This window comes from Dermacentor variabilis, chromosome 6, assembly GCF_050947875.1.
Source record: "Dermacentor variabilis isolate Ectoservices chromosome 6, ASM5094787v1, whole genome shotgun sequence".
Classification (NCBI taxonomy): Eukaryota; Metazoa; Arthropoda; class Arachnida; order Ixodida; family Ixodidae; genus Dermacentor; species Dermacentor variabilis.
In genome coordinates, this window is record NC_134573.1 from 147,413,031 (window position 1) to 147,439,322 (window position 26,292).

General features: G+C 44.7%; 1 protein-coding gene and 1 long non-coding RNA gene across 6 annotated transcripts in view; one reads left to right on the top strand and one right to left on the bottom strand.

Annotated features, from left to right (window-relative positions):
- The window catches only part of LOC142585427 (cadherin-like and PC-esterase domain-containing protein 1), a 44,846-nt gene that overhangs the window by 13,578 nt on the left and 4,976 nt on the right, over nucleotides 1-26,292 (bottom strand). For all 5 annotated transcript variants that reach the window (XM_075696188.1, XM_075696189.1, XM_075696187.1 and 2 more), the window contains exons 5-16: nucleotides 24,119-24,266; nucleotides 19,524-19,609; nucleotides 17,804-17,888; nucleotides 12,369-12,588; nucleotides 11,059-11,257; nucleotides 5,559-5,755; nucleotides 4,804-5,038; nucleotides 4,149-4,253; nucleotides 3,394-3,500; nucleotides 2,121-2,222; nucleotides 1,132-1,166; nucleotides 996-1,064 (exon numbers count right to left, since the gene is read on the bottom strand). In XM_075696188.1, the coding sequence (XP_075552303.1) occupies nucleotides 996-1,064; nucleotides 1,132-1,166; nucleotides 2,121-2,222; nucleotides 3,394-3,500; nucleotides 4,149-4,253; nucleotides 4,804-5,038; nucleotides 5,559-5,755; nucleotides 11,059-11,257; nucleotides 12,369-12,588; nucleotides 17,804-17,888; nucleotides 19,524-19,609; nucleotides 24,119-24,266 (1,588 nt within the window). The remainder of the gene's footprint in view (nucleotides 1-995; nucleotides 1,065-1,131; nucleotides 1,167-2,120; nucleotides 2,223-3,393; nucleotides 3,501-4,148; nucleotides 4,254-4,803; nucleotides 5,039-5,558; nucleotides 5,756-11,058; nucleotides 11,258-12,368; nucleotides 12,589-17,803; nucleotides 17,889-19,523; nucleotides 19,610-24,118; nucleotides 24,267-26,292) is intronic.
- Nucleotides 681-19,813, top strand: LOC142585429 (uncharacterized). Its single transcript, XR_012829091.1, has 3 exons — nucleotides 681-731; nucleotides 11,091-11,249; nucleotides 19,544-19,813. It is a non-coding gene; the product is annotated as an uncharacterized LOC142585429 (long non-coding RNA).

Here is a 26,292-nt window from a genome sequence, read left to right on the forward strand (position 1 = left end):
CACATACTGAGTGATCAAGCTGGCCCGATGACTCGTTTCGAACGCTGTTACCTCCGCACAACAGCCTGATGCGCTCAGCATTCGACTATGGACTACCCAGTGACCCAGATAGGCGGAAAGCGGTTAGATACAAACGTACAAATATAGCTAGATAGCTCCCGGAAAGTGCGTGAAGCATCCGAAGAATGCTAACGCATTAAAAATTAACACTGCTCTCTCCCCTGATAAATATATTGCACCACCTATGAGTACACTCCATATTACACTCGTCTTGTGGACTCTAAAGGTGCGCTTCGGAGCTATGTAGGCTAACTGCTTCTGGCAGACTTGCAGCGAAGCGAAGAGCGACACTGTTCATCTGAGAGCGCATGGTTGGCAAAAAACTGGCACGAACCTACAGCCTTTTTATGGACCTCGTCATTACAATCCAAAGAAAACCATCTGCATGCGTTGTAGGCATGCGTGATTGGCATGCTCTCAGTCTGTCGCACGCGTTCCCTTCATTATCTCTTTAACCCAGATTGCGTCTGTCATGCATCAGTACGTACTCGCGCAAGCATATTCCGTTAGTTGCACATTTAGGTATTTGCTTGAAGTGTTTTGAAATTCGCGAAGAATTTGCTTAATTCTCGGCGAACTTCGTGAGTGAGCTGGAACGTGAAATAATCCAAATCTTTATTTTTTTAGGTCTTTCTCTCTTTCACAACTGGCAACTGCTGTTTAGCACCGAGGTAAGTCTGACGCTTAAAACGCTATGATCAGTTTTAATGAACGTCGGCGCAGCAAATAGTAAGTCCCTTTCTTATTTGCTGCAGCTGGCGTACATTCAAAAGTCAGCACCAACTCGCCCTTGCTATACCGTTAAGGCCACCCTCAAACTGGCAGCATACTTTGAAAGCCTGCATGAATGCAAGACAGCATATAATCTACTACTGTCGCTACTTTTACCCACCTTTCTGCACAAAAATGACTGAGAGGATGATAGTAATCCTTACCTTGCAAACAATCGATTTCTTCTTCCTCGTACACAAAGTTACGATTAAGCACCTCGCGTAGTTCCTGTTCTGAAAGAAGCGAGTAAGTCACAGCGGGTTCAAAGATCAAACTTTTCTCAAGAAAGTCGCTGCGTACCCCTTATTTGCCTTTCACTGTTAGGCGGGCCGCTCCTGCAAGGATATAATGGAAGTCGTTAACATGAAATGAGTTTAAGTGGCCTTAAATAACGTAAAAAAAAGTGACGCTTGTTAACGATCGTCGTAGCTAGTGCTAATGACAGTACCTGGAATGATTACGTAGCAGTTGGTCCGTGGAAGAAAATTAAAAACCTGCCAAGAATGCGCAATTTTGCGTGGAATAACATTTTATTTGAGCTTTCTCGCCTCAAATAAACTATAGCTCCCCCAGTCTACTATGTACGCCATTCCGAGTGTATACGAAGTGATATGAACGTTGAACTGGTCCAAGCATGCTCGGGTCGCGTAATAGCAGCAACTGAATCACAGAGGTGAAATAGCCGTGAATTGGTTGCGCCGAGGTCGACGAAATGATTCCTCTTTTCAAGTTCCACTAACAAGCTCGGGAAGGCTGACAGTGAGGGTTTTCAGTGAACGTTTTGAGTGCACTCGTGGCAAAGCTATATAAGGGACAAGTGAGAGTTGGTTATGTTGACTCCAGAAGCTACGCTACTTAAGCATAATGAGAGTTAACAGAGCTCTTAACGTATTTCACATTCTTAGTATTTTCCTTATTCCTCTGAAGGTGTGCTCTGTACTAACTATACTACGAGTATAAGTGCACCTTTGTTGTACATCGTGTAATGTTGTGAGTTAGTTCACGTGTAAATTCACACACAGACAGAGAACAAGTTCAATGTAACTGCAGAGGTTAGTCGAAATATTACGCAGGCATGAGACGTACGGATGTATACAGTAATGTTCGAGACCTACAAATTGTTACACTAATTCACTTTGTGCTCTCTGTCCTGATCATTATTGTATGTACATCCACTTTATGTCATCTTCCACTTTGTTGTAACGTAGTCGCGAAGTATATGTCAATGAATAATCAAATGAATAGATGGATTTCGGATTAAACTGCTTGGTAGCTTAAAGTACATATACCTGCTTTTGCTCTCATCGTCGTCCATATTGGAGTAGAATTTTTCCATGCCGAGGAGGAGCCTGTGTATTTGTGCCGTCTGGTGTTGCTTGCTGACATCGAATCTGTCAAAAGCAACATACAAGATTTTGCCAAAAAATTCACCTACGATTACAATACTCCCTAATTCTAAACTTGAGGGCAACTCTGTACGTGTACTCATCGCGCGATATTCTGAGGCAAAGAATTTCAGAGAGGCATGTAGCAAAGTGATCGAACTTCGAAAATCTGACCTGCGGGTAAAGCGCTTCGGATTTTATACATGACTCGTAGAAGGTTCCAGTGTAATCGCTGGCACCGCATCGCTTCCAGAAAATGCTACACAAATCGCATCGCGCATACAATCAGATTTCGAAACAATCGCCAACCATGACAATCGAAACAAGCGCGAACAAGACCAAACCAAGCTAACTAAACAAGCGCGAGCGAGAGCTGAAGCGAAAAACGACAGTACGAAACGAGCGGTCGGGCTGAGACCACATACGAGTACGCATCGAGCGGCCGGACAAGTCCGCATGATACCAGTTTTCCGCGCGTACCTCACTGAAGGGGCCGCTCTCATTGGTCACCGCCGTTCGTGGATCGCGTCTATCATCTCCCGCTCCGCGTTCGTTCTTTCACCTTCCGCTGGGCTTGTTCGCTGGGTTACGCTTCCGACGCTCAGCGCAGAAAGGCGCCTAGGAGCTGCGCTTTAAAATTATCTTTAAGGCTATAATTTTGGCATATGATTGAACGTCCAGTACTCGTTGTTCTTTCCTTTTCTGTTTTTCTTTTCTATGGGTCAATGGCATCCGGTTGGATCCTCTTACGCATACTCAACCCACAAACTAATTCGCAATGGTACCATGTGGATTATTTTTCTGGGTCATCTATAAAAGCGCAAGTTCTCAAGCAACATGTGAAGATTATGCCAGTGAGTTCTTGATCAACATGGAAGGCAGATGTGATCTCTTGCAGAAAATGTTGCTCTCCGCTATAGTCTGCAGCGGAATGATACAAAGAAAAAAATCAAAACGCGATATCATGAAAAAGCAAAGTTAGCTGCTGAAAACAAAAGGCTGAAACTGAACCTTTCTTTCTGGCAATCCATTGATATCACATGGGTAACAATTTTCCACTCGCTTAATTGCGTAGTTTGTACAGGCCTGTTTATTGTTCCGTCTGCTGCAAATCGCGCTACAATACGTAACAACTTGAAACAAGTCTAATCCGATATACTACTAGCTTGGCACTTACACGCTGGACTGTTGGGCTGCTGCTGAGGAGAGGGCTTCTTTCTGGATCCTCTGGTCGAGGGAAGACAGTAGTTCGCTCAATTGGGTGGCCGTTTGTGATGGGTAGATCTTGCCGGTCGTGAAGTGGCAGCCAATAAAGAGAAAGGCTTCGATCAGACAATGTACCTTATCTATACCTTTACAACATTGACGATAACTATTGTTTCGTCAATGAAGCGCTGAGAAAAGTTGGAATAAAGTAAGTGGACCATGGTGGACGCTCGTAACGTATGAAGTTAAGACTAGACTAGAACAATTTAGGCAACTTCAACAGCAACAAGTAGCTCGTCAGCTGCACCTCTCTCGAGAAATCCAATTCGTTGAACAGTACATTTATACACTTCTCCAAGAGGTGCTAACTGCTGTCACTATGGTGGCTGTATAACTACTGTAAGCAATCGCTGCCAAGCAGGCAGACAGTGATCGTCTTAGATAGTTTTTCTTTATTTTCATTTTTTAACCCGCTATCAAGACAGTGGAAAGGTTTATGAACATATAGTGATCAAAAAAGCAATATCAAGTTGCATTCTGGTGTGGGGCAGGACGCCTTGCAGGACGCATTACAGTGCCATCTTCGACAAACTGTTTCAGGGAAGGGCATATGTAGGAGGACCACTCCTTCACCACGAAAAAAAAGTTTCGAACGCTCTTGAATTGGAACATTTATTTCATAATATGTTGAAACCGAGCTCAGAAAATGCTTTGTTTTCATATTACCTGCACGAACATTCCCCTGGAGAGTCGTTCTCTCCGCGACTGGAGCAGGTAGCTTAAGTCGTTTTCTGTGAGGCAGATGTCATGCGAAAGGCGGCAGAAATGACACTGCAAAGAAATGGCAAAGAAGGTGTCAAGTAGCCGCGTATCCCACGGTTATCCCTATGAAACGTTCGACACACAGAAATGGCCGACCACATGGAACTTTTGAAGTTGCTTCATAATGTCGCTGTTTATTGTTTATCGACAAGTTAATTACGAAGCGCTTAACACGATGAAAAGAATAACGCCGTTTCACACGCTCTCAGTATCATCCTTAAGCATTGTTTACGTTCACTTGAGTTATAGACTCAAGAGAACTACACTCAAATCTGAACCACAGTTCTTAGCACGGCAAGCCGCGAGTCGCATGTTGTGAGTGGAATGAAACGGGAGCGCACGCAAGCAATGTCGAAAGAGCGTGCTAAGTGTTACAAAAGATGTTTCTTTTTCTCTCGCTCCCATGTGTAACCTGAGAATTGTATCTTTAAAGCAAGTTAGTCCAAATTGCACTGACTACACCCAAGGTTATTCGTTGCCCATTCGTGAACCTTTGTGGGCGCACTGGTGGTCACGCACGACCCCGCTATTTTACCAAACACAGTATGTGTCCCCGTACCATGAGGCCAATGCTGGCGTCAGAAGCACGCAGCGCCAGTGCGACTTGCGCAGCCACTTGGTGAGCAGTCGTCAGGATGCGAGCCACGTCGGCCAGGATCTGAAACTTGACTGCATCCATGGCGGGGCTACGCGAAGCTAGAAAATGTGGCTTCACGTTGACGTTCCACAGGAACGGCTGGAGAGTGGCGTTCAGGGCGAACTCGAAACTCAGCAGTTGGAAGCCGGCCGGTCTCCTGCAACGTGGAAGAATTGTTTTAGTGACATATTTTAACACTTCTTAAGAGCAAGTAAAAAAAAACTAAGTCTCAAACGGTGGCTCTACAGTAGAAGCCTCAGCCTGCAGCCAACTTTCCGACAGTGGTCGTCCATTTTTATCACATGAAGTTTACATCTTCCTGCGATCCCTTTGACTTGTTTGTGTTCAGACCAACGAGATGATTCAGTGCGACGCGCAGGCTACTGGAGGCAATGATCAGCCGCTTACTCTCATGTACACACTTCCAGGCTATTCAAAATGGGCACGTACGCGCCACACAACAAAGAAACGCTGGTTAAAGAAATGCCTGAGAAAGAGTTGAGAAATGAGTATTGCGTTCCAAGTAGTGTACACGCAAGAAAGCGGCTGTACACTGACTGCTCTCACTGGCCATGGTTACTAGCGCTGCAAGTTCAAATAGCACAATGTGGATAACCAAAAGGTCCATCAGCGCCACGAGCATAAGCAACAAGCTAGTACGAAAGCCGCCGACTCACCCAATTACGCCCCCAAAGTTGTGGCTACTGTTCAGTGCGGTGCTTCGAGAAAGAATTTCGTACTCAGCAGCTACCAGCAGTGCGGCGACCTGTCCCTTTATCTGCGACCAGAGCTGTTCTCCACTCGAGCTCCCGTACAGTTGGTCCAGTTGATGCCACAGCTGCTTCAGGGGCATGGACTTCCCGCTCATTCGAATCTGGAAGCGGCAACAAGAAAACCATTTCTGCGTTTTCTCCCTGTGGGAGCGTAAAGGACACCCAACAGTTTGTTGAAAAATAACATAAAATTGAATTGAGTTGCCCCCAGTTGGCACAGGGCGCTTGATGCCAGCTTTAATCTGTAGCCGTGTGCTGGAGCCCGTCTCAGTACTCGGCGTCAGCGCTCCAAAGCTTTGTGTGATGAACTGAGCGGTCGTCGTCACCCGCCACAGGTTTTCAGTTCCATAACTGCAGAAGCAGGCGTACGCGGTTTTCTGGCAACATTTAAATAAAAAGAAAATTTACCTATAGTTTACAACCGAAACGAAAAAAAAAAGACAATCCCAGAGGCTCTCCCTTGCTCCCCGCCGGCGGAACGTCTCCTGCCTAGTAAATGGTACAAATTCGGCATTCAGTAAATGGGACAACTGATCGCATTATGGCCCGCGAGGATGATCAGTCAGGGCAGAAACTCGCAGCACCGTACTTGGCCTGCTCACCGATAACGTCGGGGGATCATTTTGAGACGGTGCTGCAACCAGCGAAGACCACACAATCAAGCGGGTTTCTCTTTCTTTCTTTTTTCTTTACTGACATGAAGTATCTGTATGCGTCTCTGCTGGGCATTGCACTACGAAAGGGTCACTTGAGCGAACAAGAGTAAATATGCTGTCAGGGCCCGAAGTCATGCTTCTGTAGTTATCGGATCACTCTTTCGAGAGAAGGAAAAAGCGAAAAAAAAGACGCTTGACTGCTCCGTACGAAGTTGCGCGCATAAACCTCACCTAGCAAACTGTACGCCTATAGTGATGGCGTTGATAGGGCTTCTGCATTGCAACCGATGCGGACGTATTGGGGTCTTTGCATACGTGTTCGCCCCCGAGTGTCACGAAGTGGTTTACCAGCAAACCGCATTGCAGTCAGCTCATGTCTGTTTCGCCGTCGCAACTTTCATCGCGAGAGGCAGCCAAACGGTGGCTATAGCACGGAACGTGACCGGACTGCGCAAGCCGTGGCAAAGACCTCGCGTCTTATTAAGAGTCTTGTGCGCTTGCGGGTATTTGTACTGAACACTACGCATGGTAGTTAGGCGATGGGCCGGCAGTTTCGGGCAAGAGCGAAAAAAGTAAGTACAAACATAAGAAGGGGGCCTCGCAACGACGAGGAACAGGGCTCTCGAGGGAGAACTCGAAGGGAGCACAGCATCCTCGCGTTTCTAATGCGGCCGCGAAATGAACCATTAAGCCCTGATTTATAAGAGGAGATGTAAGAAGTTGATACGGCTAACTAACCATCCCTGCAATTAGGGGCGACGCCAGCTTGCATGCAATGGTCACGAGGAGCGGTGGGGGAATGGCATTTTATGGCCTCACTTTGCTGTTTTCTCCCAAGCCTTGCGAAGAAAAGATAACGAGCCAAGCCGTTGCCGGAAACCGGAAACCACTCTTTGATTTTATCCTTCGCGGAAAATTTTGCGGGTAACAAGTCGTTATCCCTGGTTGACTCGGGAGTGTGCGTGGTGGACAAGTGAAGGAGCATGGCGACGCTTAGATAGTTAACGTGTTCCGATTTGCTGATGTAGTATAGCCGACTGTGGCCACTGCGTCTCATGAGCTGCTAAAGCTGACTGATTTGCCCATTGAAACGTAGGTTACTAACATTTCGATGGGCATTATAGTGTATTGCCGCTTTTTTACCGCTGATACCGATGTTGTTCACCTTTTCGGCATTTCGATATCATGCCAGCGGAGCGCCGCAAGCCAGTGCTTTCCTCTCTCCCTTTCTATATATATATATATATATATATATATATATATATATATATATATATATATGTAACAAGAAGCCAACAAACAAGGACACCAAGGACAACATAAGGGGGGAAACTTGTACTTACCAATTGAATAAAAGAAATGATAAAGTAATGGAATATACGAGAGTTATTCAAAAAGTAAGGGCCGTTTGCTTATATTTAAATATATACTCGTCAGAATAGTTATATTTGTGCAGCGCCATCTGTTCATCCTTCACGAAGGTAGTAAGGTTGTTTTGGCCCACTAGTCGTCTGCCTTGTTGGGGAATGCAGACGACAATGTCCACGAAAATTGCTGCTCCCGCCTGTTGTGAAGTGCGAGCTGTAATTAGATTTTTGCATGCAAAAAGATCATCAGCTTTGGGCAGTTGGGCCTAGTTTGCGGACCTACAGTGATCAGGGAAGGAATGGTCATAAAATGGTGTCAAGACTTCGAAAATGGCCGCACAAATGTGCACGATGAAGAGCGGAGCAGCCGGCCCAGCATCCAGGCCAATGAAACTGTTCAAGTGGACCGGGGATTGCGCTTAGTTCGACGATTGACAGTTAGTGGTCCGACGGATAAACTGCCCCTTGTTGGACGCTCTACAATTTACACGATTTTAACTGAAAAGCTCGGACATCACAAAATGTGTGCAAGGTGAGAGAGAGAGAGAGCAAATGATAACTCAAAGGTAGGGAGGTTAACCAGGACTGAGCCCGGTTGGCTACCCTACACTGGGGAAAGGGAAACGGGGACGGAAAGATTAAAGAAACAAGTTGGTACCAAAAATGCCTATAGACCAACTCAAACAGCAAAGAATGTCGAGGGGACGAGCGTTCTTGGATCGCTACCAACAAGGCGGTGATGAGTTATTTTCGCACGCTGTTACAGGCGACGAGACATGAACATCCTCCGCCACTGCAAAAACACAACAACAATCAATGCAGTGCTGCCACTCCTCTTCACTAGAACCGGGAAAAAAAAATCTGGCAATCTCCTTACTCGAGCCGGAAAATGATGACTACCGTTTTCTGGGACTAAAAGGGCGTCCTTTTGGCTGATTTCATGGAACGTGGGACCACAGTTACAGCTGTTCGAAACGCTCACCAAACTGAGATGTGGGATCTAAAATCGACGGTGCGGGAAACTGTTGTGCGGAATCGTCTTGCCCCTTGACAACGCGCGTCCTTACACGGCTACCCGAACCAAGGAAAAGATTCAAGATTTTGGTCGGGAACATTTCGGTCGCCCACCCTACAGTCCTGACCTTGCACCAAGTGATTATGTCGTTTTCATGCACTTGATACAGTGGCTTGGGGGACAGCGGTTTGAAGACAACGTCAACGCAACGCAAGACCGCCGCTGTCAACTGGTTGAATTCCCAGGCGGCGAACTTCCATGCATAGGCACTAAAGAAACTGGTACAGCGGTACGAAAAGGGCTCAGAAGTTAACGGTGAGCATGTAGAAAAGTGAAGTAGGCTTGTACTATAAACTAAACTCGCCAATAAAACTTGTACTAACGAATATGTATATTTGTGTGACCAGACGGTTCTTGTTTCTTGAGTAACCCCAGTGTGTGTGTGTGTGTGTGTGTGTGTGCATATATATATATATATATATATATATATATATATATATCTATATATATATATATATATATATATATATATATATATATATATATATATATATATATATATATATTTATACTCGCGCAAGACAGCGCGTCGGGAAAGCTGTAAAAAGTTGTAGTGGAGCACCCCGCCGGCATGATATCGAAATTCTGATCAGCATCAAATGAGCGATGGTCGAGAGGACATGAGCAAGAACGCAAAGCCTGTAACTTAACTGTGCATTTAACTGTGGGTGCGGTTAATGGGCGCAGCTTGTACGGAAAGCATAGGGTGCCTCGATGTTAGCGCCTCCTTACGAAAGCCACCCGCTCCGCTGTTCTCGTTTCATTCCACTGTGGTAATACATGCTACAAAATTACAAATAATCAACCACTCATATCTTTATGGCCTTGCTTGAGAAGCAAATAATGAACATGTGAGCTTTAACTTTAACTTTTCTTTTCTACGTGTGTGAAAGTAGGGACAGCAGTTTTAGCTAGCGACAACGTTAGGCAATGAGCGTCTGCATTAGCTTCTTCCTCACATGCCGGATCTGTGTAAATTGTGCTAGCGACAATTTTTGTGGCACCCAAACCATTGACAGAATCACCTGCGCGACGCCGTGATCACACAACAGAGTAAAAACAGCAGAATCAAAAGTCACTGCATGGGGCTTGCTGACGTAAAAGCATCAGTTTCTTTTGTTCTGCTAACAGTAAAAGAGCTTCATTAAAAATTGTGACACAAACCGAGTCCGGGGAACTTGGTCTCCCCAGACGACTTCACAGCAGTGTGAGCTCCCGACATACAAGAAGGAGGCAGCTAATTACATTCTTAGAGTGATTGAAAAAAATTCGGTGCCCTTCCATTCTGTGAAGAAGAATGACCAGCGAAGCTGTGTATGTTTGCCCTTTAATGGCGAACTGCCCCTTCGCCGCGGGTGGGCCCGGCATTGCTCTATCTACGGGATCGGCCCACGCATGGGGAGTGTTTAATGCCTGCTTCACCTCTGCCGCGGGTCGGCCCGCCATTGCACTATCTACGGGATCGGCCCACGTATGGGGAGTGGTTAACGCCTGCTTCGCTTCCGCCGCGGGTCGGCCCGGCATCGCACTATCTTCGGCATCGACCCACATAAGGGGAGCTTTGTGTTTACACACGGACACGATCCTGGGGGAATCAGCCCTTAACAGCTTCACTGTAGATGAAGATTTGTATTAGCGCAAGTTCTTGGGCCAGTTTGTGCATGATGAACTTGAAAGAGGGGGGGGGGGGTACCAGCGAGACACAAAGGATGCGTACACAAGGAAAAGACGCTGGACTCGGACCCAGCGTCCGTCCGTGTCTAACGCCTTTTCCTTGTGTACGCGTCCTTTGTGTCTCGCTGGTACCCCCCATTTTCAAGTTCAACAACAGTTGTCCTGAACACTGTTCAGACCAGAATCTCGCGGTAGTCTGGCCATGACCTGAGATAACTAACCAGATAATAAAATTGAAAAGTGTGGTCAAATTACAAGCATGACAAGGCTATCAAATGGGCACGCCGTCCTAGCCGTTTATCGTAAGGTCATGGCCACACACTCTCAAGGTTCTGACCATTGGTTTTCCTGAACAATGGCCGACCATGCTAATGAATCACACTAAGTAGCGCCCTACTCGCTACATATGCTCCAAGCTAACGCAAGATGAGCCCTCTGTGTTCGTGTGCGCACATTTCATAATTGTCATTTGCGTCACCTTCATCATTATCCTTTTCACGTTGTCTGGTTTCTTTTTCTCCTCACTTTCCTCAGGCTGAGTAGATAGCAAGAACTTGATGCGTCAGGCCGATTTCTCAGTTTTTCATTCGCATTAAACCTCTCGCGTTCGCCGCCCAAATTTGCGATCTCACCTTGGTGTCGCTCGTCCATTTGCCCTGTGCAGTTCCTTGGAAAGCGGTTCCCGCCTGGTGAACGTAGGCCCGGAGCGGTACCATCGATGTGACCAGTGCGAAGACCCTTACCAGGACCGGCCGGCCGTTTGACGCTAGCAATGGCCGTACCAGCGTCTGCTGCGCCACCACTCGACCTTGATCGAGCAGTGGTGAGAGCCTGCAGCGATATGGAAGCACCGTAGTAAATGTGCCTGCAAGCTAGGGCGGTTGATGGCTAGCTGAGGTGGTCAGTATAGTAATTTCGAAGGTAGACGATGGATAGGGCAGAGTCGGCAGGTGCAAGGCAAGGATAGTTGATGATCGCGTGTCTTGGTGTAGGCATAGATATAATAATAATAATAATAATAATAATAATAATAATAATAATAATAATAATAATAATAGTAATAATAATAATAGTAATAATAATAATAATAATAATAATAGTAATAATAATAATAGTAATAATAATAATAATAGTAATAATAATAATAATAATAATAATAATAATAATAATAAATGATGATTAAAGTTCATGGCACTATTTCGCGTAGCATTCACGACCATACTTGGAATTTGTCGGTGCTACCAATAGCGTAGGATCCGTTGCATCAAGGACATCAAAGGACATCACTCATCGAGGTTGATGGAGGCGAAATAAAAAAAAAAAAAGGTGCGCGTGCCGCGAATCGGGTGCACGTTCAAGCACCCCAGGTGGTCAAAATTAATCCGGCGTCCCCCACTACGGCGTGCCTCATAATTCTATCAGATATTTGGCACGTAAACCCTCCCCCCCTCCCCATTTTTTTTTTCATTCGTGGAACTGCAATGCGAAGACGTAATGCAGAGCAAGTGCATCAAATGTAGAGACTAACATAAGTTGAGCACCACACACGGAGCATTTAATACATAATTACTTCGAGGGCACAACCTGAAATTGCCGAAGCTATGGTCAATTGCCCGAGGCTGATGGGCGGAGTGAGTACTCGTATATAGGTTATTTCGAAATGGCACATCATCTGAAACGGCAAAAGAATGTTCACTCGCACTCCGCTGGCCATCAGTGAGCGGAACAATGTTCCCTCGTGTTCTCGCTTAGTGGCTGTTTTCTTTCTTTCTTTCTTTCTTTCTTTCTTTCTTTCTTTCTTTCTTTCTTTCTTTCTTTCTTACTTTCTTTGTTGTGCGCCTAATGTGAGGCCCTTGAACGTAGGAGGAGGAAGGGTACACGATCGTGAGCGGAGCAAGTCATATATGAGCTCAGCGGAATATCGTTTTCTCGGTAAGCGTACGTTTTGTGGAGCAAATCCGAGTCGGCGAGCGCCGCCGTGGAGACCTGCCTAGACCGATGCCTGCGCCTGTCCTGTGGACCGACGGGCTTGATGAGCCAGCTGGACGACGAAGAATCGGCGTGCGCAAGCCCCAGGGCGCCGGCCACGTCGGTGAGCTGCTGCGTCTGCTCGGGCAGCACGAAGCACAGGGGCAGCGCTGACCAGTGCCGTCGGTTGTCCACTGCAATCGCAGAGTGCAGTAGCGATTAATTTGATCAAAACTGGAGACGTTGTTCTCTTTTTACCTCAGGGTAAGGCAGGCGACTAGAATTGCAGGATGACAGTATGAACCGGCACGGGGCGTTCCCCGGCCACACACATGCGGAGAACGTGTATGAACGCGCACGCTTAAGAAATCATTTCTTTGTTTTTACGTGGATAAAATGATATTTACGGTAATGCTATTTAAAGCACGCAGTTTACAAAGGACACAGCGTTAAAGCTCGAGTCAGGCTGTGTTGTTTTTAGTCATCCTCGAAGCAGTGGCCCGGTCCCCTTCACTTTACCGTCACACTAGCATTAAGAGCTTTCGGCGGAAAGGAAAGCCAGAGACACCAAAGCTTCCTAAATTTGTGCGCATTCGTCGTGGATAGTGTCACTGAAACTTAAGACTTTGCCTACACATCCCCCACAACCTGGCGCTTGCTTTTCAACAAACAGAAACATGGTATACCTCGTGGTTTTCTCACCTCATAATTTCACGCCATTTTCGAAACGTGCCGCACGTACCAGCAGCAAAAAAAAAAGTGAAACCCGAGCAGAAACTAAGTGACCAGATTGCGCGTTTCACGAAATTACGTGGAAGTGCAACGGGTGATCGCTGCGGCCGATGTCGAGGCACAATGTAGTCGCAAGTGCACGTTGTAGAGTCCGAAATGCGAAACAACCTGGAAACACAGCAACCTGTGAGTCGTTAAGGCATCGTTCGTGTTTAACATTGCGCCGATTTCTGTGCTGAAATATGTGCTGCCAGGATAAGTTCAACGTTTGCAGCGACTCCATTGTTCGTGCGGGAATGGGGAACTATACCGTTTGTTTTTATGTAGCACTGACCCGAGCATGGGGAGGGGGGGGGGGGGGGACAGGAAACATTGAATACCAAACCAGCTGCTGAGGTTGGTCGCATCTGCGTACCTCAGGCGTTATTGGCTGAAATCGAAGCTTACCTGCTAAGGGGACCTAGCCGTGATTTTGTGTTTGTGCTACAGAAAAAAAAAGATTAATTGAGAAGTGTCGTCTCTAGTCTAGCGAGCAAGTACCTCCATAGCAGAAAGTGAGCTCCATGCATCACGATTATTGGTTCCTAAATGCGCGCAACTTTCCCCAAATATATAATTTTTCACTGTGTTTCGATTTAAAGCAATAGCTAAGCACCAGATTCTGTATTCACAAAAAATGTTCTTACGCTCTATAAGAGCAGATTCAAACCAATCCTGATGTCGAACATATTATTCGTGAAAGCATTTATCCATTCACAAGCAACACATACGAACCAAAATCTTCGTGAATTCGATTACTGTTCCTGAGAAAGAGCTAAGAAATGAGGCAGGAGGAGAAATAAAAATGGCAAAGAGCGTCTGATTACGCAGCAAATTTAATTTCCCGTCTGAACGTGCTCCACTCTAGCCTCCAGGTGGGAAATTTTCGAATGTTGCGCGGGTAGCACAGTGCGCCGATCGAGTTCAAAGGCTCATTTTTTAGTTATTTATTTGGGTTTATAACGGCTCATTATCCAGACAACTGAGCACGCACTCAATCTCAGCGACGGCAACTCTCCACACACGTATGTACGGTGTTTACGTCACGTCTTGAAACGTGCATAACCAGATTATCTTCTCGTTCATCCCTATTGTGAACAAGGCGCCCGGGTCGCAGCCTAAATTTCTTTTTATTAGAAATTTTTGCAGTCGGCGCCCAACTTTCAACTACTTACGATGTCTCCACCCAATCAGACGGGTTTCCATCAAACTCTAGATTTCATAACGGCGGAGCTTCGCCAGAACTCGTCGGAAACGATGTTTCGCTTTGTGTGACGCAGCTTCTGCGTCTAGGGTACAGAGCGGTACTTTATTAACGTACGCAGTCAATTCTGACTATGCTTTTAACAAGCCAAAGGCAGCGCTCACCTCCATAAGCTAGACAAACGTCCGCTCTCAGAAAATCAACATTCAACACGGCCTCGACTTGCGTCAGTGTGAGGGGCTTCACGAACGCTGCTGCATTACTTGAACGGGGCCGGGTCGTCTCACAGACTGTGACTATGTGGGACTCCGCATTGTGCGACATTGTATATCCCTGTGCCTGACATTGCGTCACTGCATGATTGCGTGACACTTCGGCAGGAAACGAAAGCTGTTTGTATAAGTGCCGTCACACACTGTGTGACGGCAGTCACATAGGCAGCCTCAGATAGTTTCTCCTTTCGCCGTTGTTTTTTATCTCTCTCATCTTTTCTATCCGTTTTCTCTTACATCAACGCAGTGTAGATAACCGTATATTTGCTGTGTTTAAGCTCTCTGTCCTTTTATCTGACTTCCTTTTGCGGGCAGTTTTACTCAGCATCTTATACCTCCCACGGTGCTTTGAGACATAAGAACCACACTTACACCACCTCGTTGTACGTATTACCCTGACGATGCGATATCTAAAGCTGATAAGAGAAGAGCTACTACTCCTAGGACTGTTGTTTCGAGGCTTTTAAGAAGCAGTCCGCCACTAAGCGACATCGATTAAGGTTTAGATCGAGCTAATGCGCGCGACATTCTTGAGCGATCATTTAAATAGATAAGGGCTAATATCTGGTTTATGTTTGACTAGGGTTTCTTCAAAATCACACGATACCTAATTTTCTGGGGCCAATATGCTGAACACCAACGCGTTTAGGTACAGCCGAAAACAACACGTTCTCTCTTTTTTTTTTCCTTAGACCATTTTGCTGCCACCACGTGATTAATGTTTTCGAGCATTAAGAGAGAATTACGAGTCTTGCAAATGGGCTGGCGTCCAGGTGTGCCGCATTTCTATGAAAGAAAATAACAAAAAGGGGTGTTGCATAAAAGAAGAATCGGTGTCAATGGCAGCGCAACGAGCTTCTGGCTAATTCCCGCGAAGACCGCCAAGCACGTAAACAAGCAATCGACGCGCAACGAGGACGGTTAGACCATCGCGCTCGCTGGCGGACATCAAGCGTAAATTGCCATTAATCAGCACGTTGGTGTCCGGCGCACCTAATCCAACGAGACGGTTCTCGGCCCTTTCTCTGCGCGTGCCTCGCGGAGAGCAACAACGGTGGGATAACCGCGTAGCCAACCCAATGCTTTGCACGCATATACTTGACTTGCAGGGCTCCATAAAGTGCGTTGCCTCGCAACAGGCATGGATGGTATTACGCTTGGCGTCATTACGTGGTTAAACGAGCCACTTCTCTTTTTTGCGCTTGCTCCTCTAAGAAGAGCATTTTTCTGGATAGCAGCTGCTCGATTTTTCCGTTTCGGCCTATAGCCATGCAGTGACAAGGGTAGTTGTGGAGCTTGAAGTGCATTGGCTTAGCCTTCGAAAACCAAAGGAAGCTCTCTGGTAGCAAACGGGCGAGGAATAATATATATATATATATATATATATATATATATATATATATATATATATATATATATATATATATATATATATATATATATATATATATATATATATATATATATATACATGAGAGAGAGAACGAACGAATTGACGGGCGGGTGCGAATCGAGTTAGTGTAGGATAATTATGTAAAGTTAGCGAGCGAGTCATTGACCAAACTAGCAGTCCGCTATGGGTGACTCACATCACTATCTGTATATTTCCGTCATGCCTTAATGTATCTGCCTAAGAAATTACATGCTGTACTAATGAGCTCTTCCAAGCAAAGCGGGAATTGAAAGTCTTAAATGGCCAAAGCGTAAACCTATCTTCGCGTACGCTCATTAAAGTTACGGAAGAAGAAAACTTCGCGAACGGACAATGTATCATTCGTCTTTCATAACTGCGTCTTGTCCAAAACGGGTCGGATTGGCTCTTGCGCTTTTATTCATGCCTCAGTAACTGCAATACAGCAAGAAACCCAGTCCCCTCTACGTGCGTTTCTGGCTTCAATTTGCATACATCAATTCCGTGCTTCTCAGTGCCAGCATTCACTGTATCAGTGTATCTCTCGGAGAACCTCACAACGACCTAGTAATGGCCGTGTCATTATCGTTATCACTGAGAACCGGAAAATGCACCTTGTAGTTGCCCGCAGCAGAAACCATCGAGGGACGCGCCCGCTTTGTCGAACGCACTTGACCTCGGCGAAAACGGTTGAGCTTCTGGACAGCTGAACGACCCTTCATTACAACGAATGATGGATTGTGTTTTGTATGGTCTGAAAGTGCGCTCACGTGACCAGACTAGCTTGAAAGCTTGTCTCTTTGACGGGGCGTCTTAATAAATGGTTCCTCTCAGCGTATAACATTTCCAGTGGTGTCCAGCTGAGAAACAGTTGAAAAGGGGGATATCTAATAAAATACTTGCGGATGTGGCACTCTGGTATTGGCATCGGCGGGGTTAAACAAGACAAATGGGAAACTTAAGGAGGTGGTCATGCTCAGGTGTAATTATTGTCAACAGCGAGTTCGCATTAGCCACAGCTACAAACTTCAACATTTCCAGCGCAAGCACTTTCATTCGTTAAGACGACTCCTTGTCTGTTCGCAGTTTTGATTCAGTCTTGCTATAATGTTCTTCAAGCGGAGTATGTGCCTCGACAGAGGTGCGATGGGATATTCATAAACGCTGATGACTAGCACGTCGAACCCGAGCTGTATTAGCTTGCTCATGGCTGATACAACTTCCTTTGTTTTTTTTTTTCTTACTCGTACACTTTTGCCTACATGTTTACATCAGGCCCTTGACGTGTTCGATGCATGAAGAAAAAGGGCGCGGAAACGAGGAAGAGAGGAAATATGAGGATCAGAACTTAGCTCGGACAAGAGGCGTCTGTAAATGTCTCCTCTCTCTCTCTCTCTCTCTCTCTCTCTCTCTCTCTCTCTCTCTCTCTCTGCTTTTGTTGAATATACGATTGTGCGGAAACGTTTGATTCACAAATCTGCCATAAGGAACTGTATACAAACTATATCGTTAGACTACGAAACTCTACCGCGGAGAACGTTGACTTAGGTCTATTGTCTGTTGTCATTTCGCTCCAGCTTAATTTTTGGCTTCGAAGAAAGTTACCGCTATGCGTGTGGTAACATTTGTAGCTCAAGAAATGCTAAGCATCGCTGTCGTTGCTTTGCCCGAAGTTCGTTTGCGTTGAATGTAGCGTGGGGAGATCATGGGCAGACGTAGAACGCGAATTGTAGTCATGAAGGACGGCTCACCGCTGTGCCTTCTGAGGGTGCTGAGTGTGTTGCAGAGCGCGTCTCGCTCTCCCAGCTGTTCGCTGAGCAATTCGATGTGATTCACCTGCAGATAAAGATATCGCGACTCACTTTACCAAATGACATTCGTGTCTGATTTATACGTTCAAGTAAGCTTCACTTCGTCGATAATATTTCATTACGGATCCTGGGGAACGTATTTACGGGGTGTTAAAGTATACATTGAAAGTTAATTCTTTGCTTTTCAGTTGTAAAAATGATGAGGTTTTTTTTTATTTCACTACTACAAAGCTCGAGATATTGAAAAGTGTAGACCCTGTCTGCACGCAATAAGCCGAACAAGAATGTAAGGCACACCTCGTGTGGTCCATTGCTATGCTGCCAGTAGAAAAAGATTCGTAACATAAATTTCTTCGCATTTCTAACAACCCTGCTACGTTGCAACACTATATTTATTGCGTCATCAAAAAACGAACGACAAAATAGTCACTTTGCGAATGTCACAATGCTGTACAAGAGCGATCAGAATCAGAATCAGTTTTATGGGGATAAGATACAGGATAAGTATATACAGAAGGAGGTCCCATAGTTGGAAACTGAAATGGGACCTCCTGTGCATGATGACTAGAATTAATAATGCAAACAACAATGGCAACATGTAAAATTTACGATAATAATGGTTTTAGGGGACAACGCATAAATGAACAGAAAAGCAGCAGATGAATGTATTAAACCGATGACAAGGCTTCGGATTAGTCAACAAAAGGTGAAACTACAAAAATAGCTTAAGAAGAAAAAAAGTGAAAAAAGAATGCGGGAGACAAATAGGGAAACAAAGTGAAAGTTGCAACTCATACTACACTCAAATGGTAAAGCCGGAGGAAGCTAAAAGAAATTTAAATGCTTATGTTCTGTACGAAATTTGTGAGCTTTGCACAATTTTAAAGGGAATGGTAATGTGTTCCACAGAGATAAAGCTTAAAAGTGTCATGACTGCTTGTCATAGTTGGTGCGAACGAAGGGTAAAATGAAGTTCATATTTCCTGAAAATCTAGTATTATTTATATTAGTAAGGGATGTCTTTCGTATGATGGTTACTGGAATATCATTGTTTAATGCCTTAAAAGTAAATATGGCCAGGTTATATTTAACAAGGTCAGTCACATTCAAAATATTATGTGCATGTAACAGCTGATTTGCGCTAATGCTACGAGGTGAAAATGTTATTAGTCGAATAGCTCGATTCTGAATGACTTGCAACGAAGTTAGGTGACTGTTATAAGTATTTCCCCGTGATTCAATGTTATAGTTAATATGAGAATGAACAAAAGCATAATAAAGTGATGTGAGAGTAGAAAATGAGAAATGTGGTCGTGCTTTGATTAAAACGCGTATTCCCTATGCCATTTTCTTTTGCACATTAGCTATGTGAAGGTTAATATTAAGATGGCGATCAAATTCCACACCTAAATAGGTGCAATGATCAACTGCAGCGATTAGGTGATTGCTGATGGAAACAGACTGAAGGAGCTCAGGCGATCGCTGATGTGAGGCACAGACGACAAAATCGGTCTTATTATGGTTAATCTGCAGCTAAATCTGCAGATGTTTTGGTTCCGAAACTGAACCGCGCTTCGCGACTAACTTGCGTGTTGCTCGGTTGAAAATCATGCAGCGAGTTCTTGTGTCTTAACGAGAAAGGCAAACGGACGTCGTATACCTTCCGCCGCTTTTCTGCAGGACACTTCCTCCTCAACTGTCCGCACGGCCCGAGGCAGATCCAGAGCGCCAAGCTGTCGCATTTGGCTGTAAGGGAGGGCACATGCAAGAATGAAGTACCTAATATAGTACCAAATATATAGGAATTTTTTTTTTATTTATCCGGTTATCGGAAGCGTTTGTAAACGTTCTCACGCCTACATTACTGGCATAGGGTGCTGTTCAAAAGATCCCATTTGTTGGCTGCTTTTGCTTTGACACTCATGTATTACCTCTATGTTTTGATACAATTTTGAATATCCAATGCTAGCGAAGATGCTAAATCGGCTATTTCCCACTTTCTTGGTCACTGGCGCGAAGCCTGCAAAACAATGGTATTACTAACATGCACTGGCCCAATATATCTTAAAGAGGTGTCATCACTGGTGTATCCGGTTCACGGTTATATTCAGATGGGGTGATAGTGCGTTGATGGTGACCCCTGTACGCCAAACCGAACCCATCGAAAGGCAAATTTTAACAAATGATTGTCGTTTTCCTTTTACGTCTTTTTTTAAAATGAAATAACATATTTTGCATGCTGTCTGCCCTGCCTGAACGGTTCGCAAACGATGTCCAGGGTAAACAACCGGGTCCGTATTCACGAAGCTAAGAACTGTTTTCTATTGGTCGGCAGCTTTCGCTAATAATTTATGTCCGAAATAACAGTGGGCAGGCACCTGTTATTACGAAAATTTCTCGCATAAAAACATTTTTGGGAATAATGAACTTTTCCTTGCTGAACGTGAACACTAAATTACATATCCAACCTTAACAACCGACACGATGGCCTAACGATGATCGCGGCGTTCAGCTGCTGTGCACGAGGTCGTGGGTTCGATTACCCGCTGCAGTGATCACGTGCCCACGCGTATACGATTTCGAAGAAATGCTCACGTACCTAGTTCATGCATCCCAGCTAAATGGGTTCAATCCAGAGTCCCTTCACTGCTGCATGTTTTATTTATTTATTTATTTATTTTACAATACTGCCGCTCTCAGCCGAGAGCCTAGCAGATATGCATGAACACTTTCTTTTCCGTACATAAATACTCGTGCGAGCTACACAAAGAATGAAAAAGTAATGATATTCACCAAAATACAAAAGAGAAGGTAGATAAGGTATGCAATAGAACAATAAGCAACGCAGAATAAAATGAACAACAACGGGGGACATCATAGACAAAGCAAAAACGTGACTATTTGGGAACAAACAAGTGTATACAATTTTTTTTCGAAGTACTGTCAGTTTAACATAAAGAGAATAGGGAACAAACATTAGAAGTCGTTAATAATCTCTTGTGATGACCTCCAGCTCTGAAACGAACAGGGATAAAGAGTTTGTCGCTGTTAATCACGAGTTAAGTTCATTCCATTCTCTGATTACCCGAGGAAAGAATGAGTAGCTGAATGCGTCATTAGAAAAGGAATACTCGGTTAGCGTATGCTCGTGTTGATTCAGTGTTATTCTGGATTGCGAATATGAAATGTACTGGGTGATATCAATTTTATACTGACGGTACATAATTTGAAACAGGAATTTTAGTCGACCTGGTTTTCCTCTCGTCGATAATCTGTTGAGGCCTGAGGAAGCTAAGAGACGTGAAGGTGAGTCAGTAGAACAATGTTTGCTATGAATAAACGTTGCGGCTTTTCTTTGTACATCTTCAAGTTTAGCTATGTTAGTTGCTGTGTAAGGAAACCAAATTGGTATTAGCGTATTCTAAAACAGGTCTTGCAAATGTTTTGTAGGCCAGAAGCTTAATGTTCGTTGGAGCGATCTTTAGGCGTCTTTTTAGATAAAGCATCTTTCGCAGTGCAGTAGTTGTAATATTAGTTATGCGTGTTTCCCAATTGAGGTTTGATGTCAGTGTTATCCTTAAATATTTCTGTTGCTCAACCATCGCAAGAGGCGTGTAATTAACGATATATAGGTGAAGCGAGGGGGTCGCTTTTTTTTGTTACTCTCATTGCCACTGATTTATTGACGCTAATAGACATTTGCCACTGGGAGTACCACTCGGCCAGCGTGTTAAGGGAATCATGAAGATCGAGATGGTCGTTATGGCTGTTAATTTCATTATATATCACGCAATCATCCGCGAAGAGTTTGATTTTGCACGCTATATTATTGGTTGTATCGTTAATAAAGATAAGAAATAACAGCGGCCCGAGTACCGAACCTTGTGGTACTCCAGATGTGACAGGAACGACATCACATGGCATATGGTCGAACATAACAAATTGTTATGTTATGAACAGATTGAGTGAGTCATTTGGACGTCGAGCACACTGATTTAATTTTTTGATGTTCTACCTCACTAAAGCCGGTGAGATAGATGTCAAAGTTGCAGAATTGCAGTGAGACACTACGCTAGGGCAGTTCCCTTTTGGCGCACTTCGGGTCCCATGTAGTATGGGACCCGAACAGTGTGGCGTCCTCTGCGTGTCAAGTGCAGCTGTTCCTATCTTAGTGCTGGGCGACGGTGCTAACATGCGTGCTCGCCCGCTAGACCCCACTAGACTGCACCGTTGGCTAGCGTTTTAGTGCTCCCGTTCGCCAGTGTTCCTATTGGTCCGGCGCTCCTTTTCACGAAATTGCTGGCACGTGCAGAATCGTGGCATCGGAAAGCGTGAGAATGGTGCACGTGATTTGATGCGAGATGATATTTTTGCTGCTGTTCGTCTTCATATGTTACTAGTACTCCAAGGGGATTGTTGTTCTTTCTGTTGTTGTTGTTGTTGTTGTTGTTGTTCCAACTACCTCCGTTCAACTTACTCGTACACTGAATCTGCCTTGCAAGTGTGCTTTATGATTTACATTCATAAAACCTGTCATTAGCGACAGTTCCTTTATGTTACGAACTTAGGAGGGAGCTTTAGCTCGAGCCCGACTCCGACGTGGCCTATTCAAATACATGTAAAACGCAAAAACGCTTTTCTGAGATGACCCCTAGACCGATTTTAATGAAATGTGTTGCATTAGAGAGAGAAGGTTAAATTCGAATGACTTCTGGAAACTGAATTTCGATTTAGGACTTGAATTTTATTGAACGAATTTTCAAAAATGCGAAAGTTGGGAAAAAAAGCACGAAGTTTAAAAATTAATAGCTCTCCGTCAAGAAAAGATGTCGCGGTTCTGTAAACGGCATCTCTTAGATCATTCAAAGTGGACAAATTCGATATGTCAATTCATATATTACGCGAATTTGTTACGTTGCGTACAGGGGTTCTGCTAAAGCTTTATTTACACATTACTAAGCTTTTTGAGATTCATGTGCAACATATCAAATATGTCCTTTAGATGCCCTATGATATGCAATTCACAGAACTGTGATGTTATTTTTCATTGCTGAGTTACGGAGTTGTAAACTTCATAGTTTCATTCTGTAAGGATTTTCAATTTTCGCCAATTTGTAATAAAAAATTGCCGACCTTAATCGAAAATTCGAAACCTTAAGTCACTACATTTTAATTTTTTTTTTAAATGCAACAAACCTCGTCAAGTTTGATGTAGTGGTTGCCGAGGACAATGAATTCTCCTGTTACATGTATTTTGATAGAAGCGCCCGAGCTAAAGCTTCCTCTTAAGCGTCCATCCATTTAAATAAAAAAATCCACCTCCATTCCACCCTGTGAAAATGAATGTACAGCGAAGCTGGTGCTGACGTTAAACGACGTTACGCAAGCACCGCCATCACAAGCGACGTGTGTCACACAGTCCCGCACGTGCCTGGATGTGCAGCACACATCCTCATTCTTCTAGGCCCTGCGCCAAGCGCAAGTGCCTTATCGAACTAAATTAATATTTAAACGTATTTTGCGCAAGAAAATTTGTGAGGTACGACTTACACACAACCTACAGATATGATAGCATCGGATTGTAATTCGAATATACCAGAAAACATAATTACGTACGCGAAAACTCGAACACAAATCCCTTTTTCGAATGCCGTTTTTCTTTCTTCTTTTGGGGAGCGGAAGGTGGGGGGGGGGGGGGGAGGTTAGCACGCCATGATTGGGTGACTTGGTAATGCATTTAGAACTTGATACAGCGCGACAAGGAATCGGAAGGTACGGCCAATGGGACAAAAAAGAAAAAAAATAGCGCGGACAACGCTTTTTCCTTTTTTTGGTCCCTTGACAGTATTTTTCGATTCCTTGCCTGGCCTCACAGCCCAGAAAGTCACTAGCTCTTCTACAGTACCTGAAGGCGACGGACTTGGGTGCCCGACTTTTATATACACTGCACCTGGCTTACTGCATGTGAAAGTGTAAGCAAGACTTGTTTCTTCTATCTTCCTCTCTCTCCAGCTCTCTCTATATCTCTCTTTCTTTCACTCCCGCATCCCCATCCTACATGTACGGTAGCAAACTGGACAACGTCTAGTAAACCTCCTTGCCTTTCCTTCCTCTCTTCTCTCTCTTTCTCTCTCTCTTCCTTGCCGCGCTGTATCAACATCGTACTGCATCTTTAACAGCGCGGGTAAGAAGGCTTTCGTTATTGTACGCCGGTTACGTATGGCTTGGTTCCTTCCAGCTCACACGTGACCATACCTTGTTCCGCTCTGCCGGTCGTCGGGTAGATCTCGGTCTGAACTCCGTGCGCTTCGAACGCCTTCAGGTAGCGTCGCGCCTGGTCCGAGGAGTCGCCCACCAGGACAACTTTTGTGAACTGGGAGCCGAGCAGATCGTCCGCTTCGACCTGCGCAGAAGCGCGCGTTGAAACCCGTTTCAGCAGAGCTCCTTACTGTTCCGCCGCACCTACGATGATGCATCGCAGCTTTAGAACTGTGAAATGCGGCTCTCAGGTCGCAAAATGTCGGTGCAGATGCGGATGGCTGATGATAAGGAAGTTGGACAATTCACTCGATTGATTTCTGATGGTGTCACTAAGCAATCAACCGGGGGTATAACCTCGACAGACTCTGCTGCTTATTTATTTTATTAATTTCTCTTTAGCCACATGCTGTGGTGAAACATATATAGTAGTTATTGATAGTGGGCATACTTAAAACAGCAGTTAGCACTTTTTAATGTCTTTTTAATGTTTACAGCATCATGGTCCTTACGTCATTCTCCTGAGGCCGTGTTATGAGCTTCATGTCAGACAAACGGATCACTAAATTTGTCAAGTTTAATTACCAAATTGTAAGCTTACTAGTCAATAATGTAAACGCGCTATAAAAGTTTTTGTCTTATTTATTATGCGATCGTGGTAGAAGCTAATGTTATTCGTCTATTACCAAGCGAGGGAAATATTTTGTGTGCCATAAGCACGAGCATCAGAATGCAATTTATAAATTAAATGAGCGTCCAGTAATGCCTTTGTTTTCTGACGCTTCTTTAATTTGACCATGTAGGTGAACTGCCGACTTCGTCATATATCGCTCATTAGGTGCGTAAGTGATAACGATTGAAGATTTCTGCGCTAAAACCAATTCAAAGTCGAATGCTAAAAATTACACCCGCACTCATCGGCAACGCCACTGCCACATTCCATGTCAAACACTGCCAAGCTCTGATCTCAACGATCTTCAATTTCATTTAGGAGAGCGTGACCGCTAAGCTCATTTCAGTTAGGTTATTGCAACAAAAATTTGGAGGACGAATAAGCTTCGCTTCTAGCAGTGGAACGCGGCAGCATTCAAAGAAATATCCCTGATTGCTTCCCACGCTTCCCGAAAACTGCAGCTTATGTAAGCGTAATGTTTACTGGGAGACGCTGTTGGCGAAGGCTATGCACAAAGGCGAGCTTCCTGGTAAAAACGCGGCCTCTTGCGCATGCGTCGCGGATGTGCGTAGGCGAGCGCCATCTGAATGCTGGTGTTGCAAGGAACCGAGCGCAGGGCGCCGGTCTATGAATGGTAGAAACGCTGGAAAAAGTGGTTTGTGTTTGAGTTTTTTGCGTAACAGAATTATGTTTTCTCGCATATTCAAATTACTATCCGACGCTATCATGTCTGTAGTTTGTGTGAGTCGTACTTTACGATGTTTCTGACGCATTTTGCTTTGACAAATTCAATTGATTCGGTAACGTCTCTGCGCTACACGGAGGGCCTGCGTGGATGGTTATGCGTGTTCCGAATTGATATTTGGCGAAAAGATGGTCAATGCAGGACGCGGAACGGCGGCGCCGGATTTTTTATGACAGGGGCCCCTAACGCTGTCGCGTTAATGAATTGCATGAAAAAAAAAAGCTTTCGTTGCTGCTTGGGGGCCATTTTGATATCGAAGTCGAGAGGAACACATTCTCTTAAAAGAAAATCGCTGTCAGAAGTTCGATAGTCATAGCGCGGCTACAAAATAACCTTATTTCGGAAGGACTAACTATAGACCTTTCTCTGTGTGCAGGTCTCTTTATTTTTGTAGGTCATAAATAAAAAATAAAACGTACAATATAGTCAACAGGGCACATTGAAGATTTTTGGGATAAAATGCAAGGTCTCTTCCCTAGTTGTTCTACCAAGTGTAGCTGGCTGTCAGTCGTCTAACAACTGTTCCCTTGGTGCACTGAAACTTTTTTTCATCTTCACTGCACTACTAGTCATGCAGTGAAGAGGCATACGAAGCTCTGTTGGAGCCGGAGAGCGACAATCATACAAAATCAGTTTTCTCGCTTACGCAACAACTCCACAGTGCATTAGTGGCTGTGACATTCTGCTACAGAGCACGAGGTCATGGGTTCGATTTCCCACTGTGGCACTTTTCGTGTACTTGTTCTCTTCGCG